The 12030-nt window shown below is 61.4% G+C and overlaps 1 protein-coding gene across 1 annotated transcript; it reads right to left on the bottom strand.

The window, feature by feature from the left end:
* Positions 1-424: 424 nt before the first annotated feature.
* On the bottom strand, positions 425-11676 carry RNF112 (ring finger protein 112). The gene is made up of 15 exons (XM_055580034.1): positions 11547-11676; positions 4683-4833; positions 4460-4500; positions 3667-3955; positions 3259-3465; positions 3019-3147; positions 2744-2848; positions 2291-2341; positions 1988-2044; positions 1837-1911; positions 1644-1761; positions 1354-1520; positions 1227-1280; positions 1029-1103; positions 425-895 (listed from the first exon to the last, which is right to left on the bottom strand). Exons 2-15 carry the CDS (start codon positions 4734-4736, stop codon positions 425-427), a joined length of 1893 nt encoding a protein of 630 aa, XP_055436009.1. The 5' UTR covers positions 4737-4833; positions 11547-11676.
* Positions 11677-12030: the final 354 nt, after the last annotated feature.

Raw genomic sequence — 12030 nt, 5'->3', positions numbered from 1 at the left:
GGGGCACCCGTCCCATTCTCAGCCCCTCTTCGGGGCTCTTGATCCTGATCACCAGGAGCCCTCATCCTGGGGCTGCTTCCGTCTCTGAAGGGGAGGCTTCAGAATGGCGCCCGCCCAGCCCTGCTGCAGTCCCAGGAAAGAAGCCAGTGTGGAGAGGGTGGGTCATGCTCTTGGTGGGAGACCCTGGGCCTGTTCATCTAGGAAGAGAGGCAGGTCTGGGACTGTCTGGGACAGAAACAGCCCAAGGCTTTGTTCAGGCCCTAGGCCCTCTCGCTTTCTTGGTGACTGCGATTCTGTCACCACCCAGATGGGCCGTTCACCCAGGATAGTGTGGTACACGGGGGCCCTCGGATCAGCACCCCCAGCCCTCTCCCACATCCTCCCCTCCCCCCAGCATCCAGCCCTGGAGCATCCAGGCGGGGGGTCACTCCTCCTGCAGCAGGGGCTCCCGGTCCCCCTCCTGCACCCTCTCGTCTTCCTCCTTCTCCATGCAGCCCACCGTGGCCGCCAGCCCGGCACCCACACCTCCCCCGACCACGGCCGCCCCCGTGGCCCCCACCGCGGCTCCCGCAGCCACCATCCCGGCCTCTGCGGCCAGCGCCGCTGCGGCCATGCCTGCGCCCACCACGCCCCCTGCCAGGCCCATGAGCCCCGCGCCCACTGCACCGCCAACGGCAGCCAGGTGGCCACAGAAGCGCACGGTGTAGGAGTCCATGAAGGCCTTGGCCTCGGCCTGCAGCTCGGCCTCCAGGGCCTCTAAAGTCTGCTCCCTCCCAGTGCACAGCAAGGTTGCCCCGTGCCGGGCCAGCAGCGTGTCCTTCTGGGCTGACAGGAGGTTCCGCATGGTGTCCGGCAGTACCCGGAGCGCAGAGAATATGCGCTTGGTGGCTGCGTCCTGTGATGGAGGAGGAAGAAGGGGCCTGACCCGGAGCCAAGTGCCTCCCACCAGACCCTCGCCTGGGCTCCTCCTACACAATGCCTGGCTCCTCTCCTGCAGGACGCCCAGGCTCCCAGCAGGCCAGGCTCACCTGCTGCCGCACGTACTCCTCAAACTCCTTCTTGGCAGCTTCCACCGTCCGCAGGTCATGCAGCTGGGCGGCCATCTGTCCAGGGGGAAAACCCAGCTGCCTCCCTCCTTTGCCCCTGTCCCCTGCTGGTTGCTTGGTTTCACCCAGAGGAGTCCGGCCCACCTCCCCCACTCCCACGTCCTCCCCTCGGCCCCGTACCTCGTCCGGGGAGGCGCAGCTGGGCCCTGTCCTGCCCATCCAGCCCGAGAGGTTCTGTAGAGACAGCAGTGGGGAGTCAGGGGGTGCAGGGGCACCAGGTGCCCGGGGCTCCAGGGGGCTTTCACACCTTGACCTCCTGAGCCAGCTGCTGCCCCGTGAGCAGGCGTCGATCCCCCCGGGCTGCGGGGCGCCCCTCGCTCCAGTAGCCTGGGCAGCGGCTCTTGGCATGCTGGGGGGCTGCACTCAGCACGTCAGCCACGTAGGCGCGCAGGCGGCCGGCATCGTCATCTGTGTCTGAGGAAGAGATCCCTCATGCAGAGGAGCCCGGAGCAGGACCGGCTTTAGGAGGAGAGAGGGTATCAGGCCGGGTGCCCGGAAGAAGGCAGGTCAGGGAGTCCCTGCTCCAGGGACACTCACCGCCTGAGCTTCCATGGCCTCGGCTTGCCCACCGCCGTCCAGGAGCCGGCAGGAGGTAGCAGCGGGCTCTCCTCCCTTGGAGCAGCCCCTGGACCTTGGGGTACTTGCCGGACGATTTCTAAAGGAGGGGGAGCACTCTGAGCTAGCTCCCCATGCCTGCCCCATCTTCCCGGCCCTCCGTCCCCTCCCTCACCTGGATGACATCGCCCACGTGACCCTGCCAAGCCTTGCTGGGGTGGGAGGAGTCACGAACTAAGAGATCCAGGTGCTGGAAGAGAAGGGGTGCTGACAGCAACAGCTGGGGCATCAGGGTCTGGGTTCCAAGTCCAGAGACGGGCTCTCACCTGGATTGGCACCATGCCATAGTGTCTGCCCATCACCTCAGCCACGTGGACAAACGTCTGGGGACGGGGCACAGAGGTCACGACTGGACCACTCCAAAGATGCGCCTCCCAGCCCCTGGAGGACACCCTCCCAACTCCCAGCCCAGGACCCTCTGGCCTCTCCTCAGCCCCCAGCCCACAGCCCTGCTCCAGGTCACAAAATCCTGGGGCAGAGCCCGGCAGCACTCGATTCCAGCTGCCCAGTCCCCTGCCTCACAGTCAACACAGGGACAGAGAGCAGCCCCAGGCCAGCCATCCCCTCACCTCCAGGTGCTCCAGGTCTGTGTCCTTCAGCTCCTGAGAGGCCGTGAGGATCTGCAACCAAGGAGAACAAGGTGCGGGAGGGGCTGTGATGACAAGGAGACGCTGGGAGGACCCGGGCAAGGAAGGATCCTCAGGTGGACTGTGGGGCTCAGGATGTGGGAGGGATCAGCCGGGGAGGGGAACCCTTTGCACCCTGCAGTGGGGCAGGACTGGCCTGACCTTGGTGGGGTGGAGGGCAGGCCCAAGAATGGTCCACAGACCTTCAGCTGCCCCAGGAACCTTCAACCGAACTTTAGGACAAACCGTATTCCCACCTTCCCTAAGGTCACCCCCTCGCAGGGGTGCCTCCAGAACCTGCTCTGGGGCCAAGGTGACCTTCCTTGGTGGGACCAGGCTGGGCTAAGATGGCCCTGGGAAGGTGGAGAGGGCCTTGAGGAGCTAGCAGGGCCTCACCTGGTAGGAGCTCAGCATGGAGGTGAGGGCGCACAGCCGGGTCCTTGTTTCCCTGCTCAGCTCCGGGCTCATGACGTCCCCCGTGTCCACCAGGAACACGGCCACCTGCGTGGAGTGCCAGCTGTGGGTCAGCCTGCCAGGCGCCTCCCCGACCCTGCCCCTTCCCACCCCGCATTCTCATCCTGGCCCCCAAAGCTTTCCTGCCCATCACCTCTGCTCCCCAGTCCCCGCACTACCCGAATCGGCCTTGACTCCTCCGTCCCTTCACCCCTCACCTTCCTCCCCTCCTTCCCCAGCAGGAAGGGGTGGCTCCACATCCAGATGCCCCTAGAGAGGCCGTTGGCTCCCCACCGGAATCCCTGCCCGGAGCCCGCGCCCCTCGGCCAGCTGCCCTCGCCGGACGCCTAAGGAACAGAGAAGCAGATCAGCTTTGGACCATCCGGCCCTGCTCCCTTCGCCAAGCCCGGCTGGGACCCTGGTCCTGTCCCCCAGTCCCCACCCGGCCCCGCGCTCACCAGGCCAGGCAGGCCCTGGAGCAGGTGGTTGAGGAGGAAGGTCTTCCCTGAGTGTGGCCCCCCCAGGACGGCGAGGAGGCAGACGGGGGTGTCCCTGGCCAGCGGGTGCTTCAGGCAGCGGTTGATGGCGCCCATTCGCAGGATGAGGCCCCCCGAGGCGTTGATCCGCACAAGCAGCAGCGGCTCAGCCCGCACAGCGCAGGTATCCTGGGTGCAGAGACGAGGTTCCCTGAGCACCAGGCTGGAGCGTGTCTACCCCGAGCCCCGCTGCCTCCGTCGCCCCGCCCCATAGCCACGCCCCTCCGTCGCCCTGCCCCCTCCGTCGCCCCGGCCCAGGCCGGCATGCTCACCTCCATGGCCCCGCCCCCTCCTCCGCCCCGCCCCCTCCTTCCAGGTCCAGGCCGGCACCTGCAGCGCGGCGGCGGGCAGCGGCCTCTGCGGCAGGAGCCTCATCCTCTCCCCCAGGCCCCGCAGGCCCTTCCTCCGCTTGCAGGTCTTGCGGCACTCGGGGCAGCAGGGCGGCCCGCAGCCAGGCACGCGGTGGGTGCTGAAGCACCGCGGGCAGAAGTCGTGGCCACAGTCCAGCGAGATGGGCTCACGCGGCCTCTCCAGGCAGATGGAGCAGGCGGGCGGCTCGCGGGGCGCCGTGGGCCGGGACCCCAGACCCAGCTCCAGCTTGGGGAACGGCGTATGGGACCTGGGGGCGGCGGTGGGGGGGAGGGGTGCGGGGACCCCAGACAGTGGTGAGAGGGGCCCCCGAAACGAGGAACCCTGGATGGAGCCGTCGCGGTAAGTTCCCGCCCGGGTCTGGCCTGTTTCTAACCCTCCAGGAAGGGAGGCAGGGGCGGGCAGACAAGATGGTGCCCGCGTCTGGCACAGATGCCAAGGAAATCCACCCCCACGGCCTCCTGCTTCGAGGGGAGAGGTCCCTCCAGGGGTCACCTACCCCTACCCCCTCCCTGCAGTGGCTTCAACACGCTGGGCCTGTGGACATAAGGGGGCTCCCGCAGCGGGGCAGATGGCTCTCAGAAGATTCCAGCGCTGAGCTGGCACCGACTTCCTGAGGCACCCACCTGATTTCCCGTCCTTCCCTCCACAGCCCACCAGGGCCAGCCTCGTGTTGCCTCCCCTGGGACAGGCCTCCGTGCTCCCAGCCAGCCCACCCACATGGCCCCCACCCGCTGCCAGGCCCTCCACTTACCAACTGTTGCTGCTGTTCCCCATGAAGCTCCGTTTTCTCTCCTTGGAGAAAATTGGGGAGAGAAAACCCAAAAAATGTTATTTAGAAGAGAATCCAGAGTTCTATCTTCATCCTGGGTTTTAGGTGCCCCCATCCCCTCTCTGGAGACCCATCTCCCCAAGGGGGCCCCTTCCCAGCAACCCCCCACACACTTCCTCCCCAAATCTCAGGACCAAGACCTTGCCTGTTTGCCAAGCCGGTGACAAAAGGAAATGACTGACAAGGCGGACCTCGGCATGGGAGGCTGGCGGGGGCAAGAGTCCCAGAGCAGAGAACAGGCCCGAGAGACCTTGCCGGTGCTGAGGATGGCTCTTCTTCTGGAAGCGCTGGTGGGGCTGTGGCAGGTGGAGGCTGGTGAGGGGGAGGGTGGTCTCCCCGGAGGAGACGACTGGGCAGGGCTGGGAAATGGATGTGACAGTCGGGAAAGAGGAGGCTGCCTCTGGACTCACCCCAGGGGGAGGAGACAGGACTGCGGGAACCAGGGCTCCGGAGGAGGGAGGGATGAGACGAGCTGAGCCCAGAATCCCTGGCAGAGGCTGGGATGCAGGCGAGCGAGGTGGTGAGTCGCCATGGAGACGAGGGAAAGATAAGGACAGGGCGGGGGAGGGTGGAGGGAGAGCGAAACCATATGGGTGCGTGGCAGACACAGAACTAGGCTGGCACTGCCCCTGCTGGCCCAGCGGGTTTCTTCCAAGGCCACGGGCAGGGGGTACAGAAGACAGAAGTGTGGGAACTGGGAAAGCATGTGGCGGGCGCTGACCCAGAGCCCCAGATGGTCTCCTTCCTCCTGTGGATGGTCGTGGTGCTGGGCATCTGCTGGGGCCCATGATGCTACCCACAACATTTGGCCTACAAGACCCTCCCCCGCGGTAGTGCCTCCCCCAGGGTCATCCCTCCCCTAGGGTCGTCCCAGCTATGCCTTCCTCAGCCCCCTGGGCTGCTCTGACATTGGCTCTTTGTCCCGTGGTGTCTTCCTCTCCCACTGAGTTATCCCTGGACCCTCTAGCTGCCTATTGACTGGGCCCCTCCCACTCACCCTGCAGTACACAGCCAGCCCAGACCCCTGAGCACAGCTGACCCCTGGCTGCTGAAATACCTGCCACAGCTCCATTAGATTGGAATCCAAAGTTCCTGGGCTGCACCTGAGGGCCTGAACCTCCCTGAGCAGCCCTCCCTCCTCCACCTCCGACCTCCACCTAGTGCTCCCTATGGCTGTAGCGGGCCGCCAGGCTCCTCTGTGTGTTAGTCACTCAGTCGTGTCTGTTTGTGACCCTCTGGACTGTAGCCCACCAGGCTCCTCTGTCCATGGGATTCTCCAGGCAAGAATACTGGAGTGGGTTGTTGTGCCCTCCTCTAAGAGATCTTCTCAACCCAGGGATTGAATCCAAGTCTTTAGGGGCACCAAGCAAAGGCAGGGCACTCGGATCTGCATTCCTGGGGAGTCTGGGCCAGCAAAGGGGTGGGGGTGGGAGGACATTTCTCACAGGGAGTGAGAGGTGGAGGAGAGGCCAGGAGCAGGGCGTGCAGGACCCTCTGCAGCCTAGCCCTCAGTCCTGTCCCCAGGGCCCTCTCTGGCCCAGGAGGCCACTGTCTAGCCAGCGGCCTCTGGGTACTGTCCAGTGGGTGAGCCCAGACTCAGCTACCTTCGTGGCTGGGACCCTCCCAAGCCCAGAGGGACAGCAGGATGTGCTGAGTACCCACCCCCACCCCCCAGGGCTACCAGTCCCCTCCCATCAAGGCGACCCCCGCCCTGCCATAGGACGACAGAGCAGAACAATCATCCCACACCTGCTTAGCAATTTAGGGTCACACCGTGTCACCAAGAGCTGCCTCCCCTGGTCCCCACAGCACAGAGGGCCTGGTGTTTAAACAGGGAACCCAAGGCTGGGCGAGCAGGATGGCCATGCAGTGAGGGTCCAGAGGGTGGCCTCGGCCCCCTAACCCCAGGTCTGTGCTGGCCTGTCGCCGCCTCCCCACAACCCATGCTGGAGGGTTTACACAGACAGAGAGCCTCAGCAACCACCCCCCAGCCCAGATCCAGGCTGGCTCAGACACCCTCAGAGAGCTTCCCCGTCTGTCCTTTCCCCTCTTTGTTCTCAAATCTTTAGGAAGTGCCTCTTCTGTACCAATCATGGAGTCTGCTGCCAGGGCTACAAGAGACAGATGGGGTCCTTACCCGGGGGAGCTCAAAGGCTGTGTTCAAACCCAGGACAGGCCTCCACCCTGAGCACAGACACCGAAACCTAGGAGACTGTGGGACTGGGGAAGCCCCGCAGCCAGACCTGCAGCTGCCGAGGCTCAGTCCTGTGGGATGGGTGGACGTTAACCCCTCTCTGTGAAAGGCGCTGGGTGGGGTGGGCATTGCAGTCACAGGGAGCAGCCTGTGTCAAGGCCAGGCTGGGGCAGTGCTGGAGAGTGCGGTCCGCAGAGCACAGACCTGGGGAGGACATGGGGCAGCTTTTAGACTTTAATGACGTGACGGTGGGAACCTAAAGGAGTTGAAGCAGGAGGCATGTGACGAGATCTGTGTCCCTGAACCCACGCAGAGAGACTACAGGAGACCTGGCAGCTAAACCAGGCCTGAGACCTGTCCCCTAGGGACTGTGTCCAGAGTGCCACCAAGTTTTGCTAGAGCAGGCAGTGCTGTGCCAGGGGCTCCTGCCCTGACACCACCGCCCACCTGGTGGGGGTCTTCACCTGCATAGAGGTCAACTCACACGCTGATCTTTGCCAACTTCAGCCACAAACAATGAAGGGCAGTTCCAGGCATGTCTGACTTGCTCTGGAGTTTTGAGGTTAATGGTCTACCATGTCACCAAAAACAAACTTTTTTTCCTAATTAAAAGGGGAGATTAAAGCATCCTAATTGTCCAGTCATAGATAAATAAATAGTTGATGATTTAAAACTAGACGCTTCAGCCGCAGGGTGGCGTGGGCAGAGCTGTTGTTGATGCTAGGCACCCAGGGGTCTGTTTTGGGCTGAGTCCATTTCCAATTAGAATCCCATCTGTTCTTACTTCTTTTGGACAACAGACACAGATGGTCCCTGCTGTGTGTCAGCAGCTGGGCAGCCCACCGGAAAGGCCCTGGCGGTCAGGCTGAGCACACTGGGCTCTGTCCCCTGAAACAAAGGGCATGAGGACAAGAGTGGAGATTTTGTGGAGCACCTGGAAACTTCTGGGCAGTGGTGTGGTCAGTCAGAAGTGGGGCTCAGCAGCCAATCTGGTGGGGTGGGAGAGGGCAAGGGGCCGCGGACACCGGAGCCACTTCTTAACACTCACAGCCCCACTTTGCGGGCAAGGAAGCAGAGATTCAGAGTCACGTGACCTCCTCACAGAGACTTGGGGTGGCCCACCTAGGGGTCAGGAAGGGGTAGAGAAGCCACAGTCCCAGCACGACGGACAGGAAGGGGACCTTCATGGGCAGGACGTCCAGGCCAGGGCACTGACTGACTACTGTGGGGACAGGAGGTGACAGTGGTGATGCTCAAAGGCCCCCTGAGGTTTACACTGGCTAGCGGGGGCCACCAGCAACCAAGGAACCTGCGCCATCACGCACCCATTTCCCCGAACCCGAGCCCATGCCCAGCTCCAGGCCCCTCCCCTGAAATCCCCCATTTGGACTCCTAGCCGCCCACCAGGTCTGGAGCATCCAGGCAGTCGGCCAGGATGCTGAGGATGCAGCCAGCTGGCCCTGAGGAGCAGACACCCTGCCACAGTCTCCACTCAGCCGGGCCTGGCCCCCCAGACCCCTCCGAGGTGAAAGGCAGCAGCTCACAGCTGGACAGCCAGCCAGCCAGACTGGAGCCGGGCCCCCTGCAGGCTCAGCCTCTGCATCTGGACCTCCACTGGTCATCTGGTGGCCAAGGCCACCCCCAGATGGACCGGACCAGCTGGAAGGCCCTGGCAGCACCCAGGCCTTGGTTCAAATGCCAACCCTGCCCAGCTTGCCAGCCTGGTCACTCCCCTCCCTGCAGCTCAGCTTCCTGACAGTAAAGCTAAAGATAATGATCTCCCCCCTGCTGGGTTATTGCGAGAGCCTGGCATGCAGCTGGTGCTCAATAAATGCCAGCTGGGCTCACCTCACCTCACTGTGCCAGCGTTTCCCCACTGTTTGCCCCCTGCCTGGTCTCTCAGCCCCCTCCCCGTCCAGGGGGCCTGACCCCTCCTCTTGTCAAATAAGAATCTGAGAGGTTCCTACAGAGGCAGGACCTGAGGGCGTGAAGACCATGCACCACAGATAGAGCCCTGTTTCAGCTAGTTTGTTACTCTGATGAGATGGTCACAGGCATTTACTTGCTCCTAAGGTAGGCTGCCATCCCATGGATGGCATCACCGATTCAATGGACATGAGTTTGAGCAAGCTCCAGGAATTGGTGATGGACAGAGAAGCCTGGCAGAGAAGGCAGTGGCACCCCACTCCTGTACTCTTGCCTGGAAAATCCCATGGATAGAGGAGCCTGGTAGGCTGCAGTCCATGGAGTCGCTGAGTCGGACACGACTGAGCGACTGAACTGAACTGAACTGAAGGTAGTAGGCTGAGTCCTTTCAACGATAGAAACTCAGTTCTCCCAGATTTCCTCCAAAGGTGGAATCATTGCTCCACTTTACAGATGAGGAAACTGAGGCTCTGCAGATGCTCACAGCCACACCTGCCTTCTGCTAACCTCACTCCCTCACACACACATACACACATACATAGACACACACATGTACACACACACTCCTTCCTCTCTCAACCCCTCCCCACCCTGTAGCCTAGACCTGGGGAGAGCAGAGAGGCCATAACAGCCAGGTGCTCAGCAATCCACCACACAGCCTGTTTGTTAATGAAATCTAGTGTAGAGTGAGGTTAGGTAACAGGAAGTGACCAGCTGACCCCAGAGGTCAGGGAGGATGGTGTCCAAATGCTGGAATCTGCTTCTGCTTTCTGATGATGAATCTGGCGGCAGGAAGAGCAGGAGCCCCACCCCGATCGGAGCAGCTGGTCCCAGAGGACGTTCTGGGGCCAGAGGCGGGGAGGCGGTCAGCTGACAGGCCTGAGAAGGCTGGGGAGCCATCCCCAGGGCCCAGGCCAGCCCTGCCCATCCACAGCGGCCACCAGGAACAGACTGCAGGCTGACAGCTCCTGCCCCACCCGCTCCACCAGTATTATGCATATGTGCTAACTCACTTTAGTGTGTGTCTGACTTTTTGCAACCCCATGGACTGTAGTCCACCAGGCTCCTCTGCCCATGGGATTCTCCAGGCAAGGACACCAGAGTGGGTTGCCATTTCCCTCTCCAGGGATCTTCCTGACCAGGAATCAAATCCACATCTCTTATGTCTCTTTCGTTGGCAGGCAGGTTCTTTACCACTAGCCCACCTGGGAAGCCCTATGCCCTGCCAGCCCGAATGTAAATCAAAATGAATCCTTCAGGAATAAGGGATCCTGCTGGGCCACTTCATCAGGTAGCCAGGGGCTCATGTCCATGGAGATGGGCCCACGGCGCTCCATGTAAGTCACACTGCATCACAGTCTTGTTGAGCAACTCCCACTCACAGGGAGATGGAGCAGGTGTGCCTTGTCCCATTCCTGTGTGAAGTACGACGAAACACCAGAGTGGGTTGCCATTTCCACTCAACACCAGGCAGAGTGTTCGGGACAAGACTGACTCTAAAGGAGACAAGACTCTAAAGGGGAGAGAAGGGGAGGGCCGAGGCGCTGGGGCCTCGGGACCTGAGGAGCCACATGGAGGTGGGTGCCCTGGATTCTCCTTCTGCCTCACTGTCCTGGACCTGATGCTGGACAAGGGGCAGCCCAGAAAGGCTAACAGGCAGACCAAAAAAGTCCCAATAAACTCCTTGCACCCCCACTCTAACTGAGAAATCGGGAGAGGGACAGCCTTGCAACATGGGAAACTTTTAGACAGTAAACACTCCAGCCAAATACCACGAAGAGATACAGCCCCAGCCTAGCCACCCCAGACAGCGCCAGGGAGGACAAGATGCCCCCTCACCTGGCCGTGTCAGAGGAGGCCACGGAGGGAGCCTGGACTTTTCTCCCAGCCGGGGACACCTGCTCTCCTGACCCCAAAGCACTGTGGAGGCCACCTGGGGAGTCAGAATCCTGAGCCTGTATGGTGGTCACAGCCCCTCCTGGGGCACTGGTTGGGGTGGCAGAGTAAGGAGCCTGGACGCCCACCTGCCTCAGCATCCTGAGGCTGCACCCTGTCCCTTGCCAGAGGGGTGTCAGAGAAAGCCACGAGACAGGAGTCAACAGGATCCAGTGTCTCAAGGCATCGTGTGATGACGTGTCCCACTGTTCAGGATTCAGCACCAAGTGGCCATCAACGGGCCAGAGGGCAGACCCTGCAGTCCTGGAAACGTCCTGCACGCTGACTGCATCCATGGTATCATCTGGGTTGTGATGCTGAGGGACAAACGTACGACGTGTGCCCACCGGGGAAACGGAACGACATATGCCCACTGGGGAAACCGGACAAGGTACCAGGGCTCAGAATCTCCCCTGTGGTCCAGTGGCTGAGACTCTGCACTCCCAGTGCAGGGGGCTGGGTTCCATCCCTGGTCAGGGAACCAGATCCCACATGCCGCAACTAAAGATTCCATGTGCCTCAACTAAAAACAAGGTCCTGCATTCCGCAACCAAGAGTTCACAGGTCACCGTGAGAAAAGATCCCAACACTGCAAGGATGAGGCAAGACTCTGCATCTGCAACTAAGACCAGGCACAGCCAAAAAAAAAGGTGGGGAGGGGGAGAAAAGATGCCTGGGCACTCTATCAATTTACACAACTGCATGGAAACCTACCATGACCTCAAGACCAAAAGTCTAGTTAAAAATAAAATAACAATCTAGAAGAAAGGTGTCCCTTCCTGCTTAAAATGGGACACAGGCTTTCTGTTGCCTGTAGGATAGCCTGACACTCCCTCCCCATGAGGCCTGCCCATCTAAAGTCCCCCCCCCACCCCCGGCAGCTCCCCAGCTCTCCCCTCCTCCAGCCCCTCACTCACTCCCCCCAAGCTCAGGGCCTCCTTGCCTGCATCTCACCCGAAGCAAGCATGGCTCAGATAGGCCCCTGGGCCCCACTGCACTCCCGCAGCCGTCCAGCCTCTGTGTTCAGTCTTGAGAAGCTGCAGTCACAGGCTCTGCAAACTCCATCCCACTCCCTGGAAAAGCAGGGCACAGAGTGCAAATAACACACTACTGTGAAAATGCTTCCCATCGCTCAGATCCCTGGAAGGGCCCCAGACGCCCACAGGGGACCCCAGATGACACTCTGAGAAGCACTACATGGAACTATTTTAAAAATACTTTTGTATTGAGCAGAACACCGGATGCTTAAGAATATGTATAGAATTATTCCATTTATAGGAGGTTCAGGAACAGACAAAGCCACTGCAAGTCGAGAGCAGTGACAATGGTGTCTCCCTCGGGCTGGGGAGTGGGAGACATAGACGTGACCTTCTGGGCTGGAAACCTTCTGTCTCTTGACCTGCAGGTAGTGACACAGTGGTTCACCCAGTACGAGCTG

Source organism: Bubalus kerabau, chromosome 4 (assembly GCF_029407905.1).
Source record: "Bubalus kerabau isolate K-KA32 ecotype Philippines breed swamp buffalo chromosome 4, PCC_UOA_SB_1v2, whole genome shotgun sequence".
NCBI lineage: Eukaryota > Metazoa > Chordata > Mammalia > Artiodactyla > Bovidae > Bubalus > Bubalus kerabau.
The sequence above is the reverse complement of the archived record's forward strand: the minus strand, read 5'-3'. Positions and strand labels throughout refer to the sequence as shown.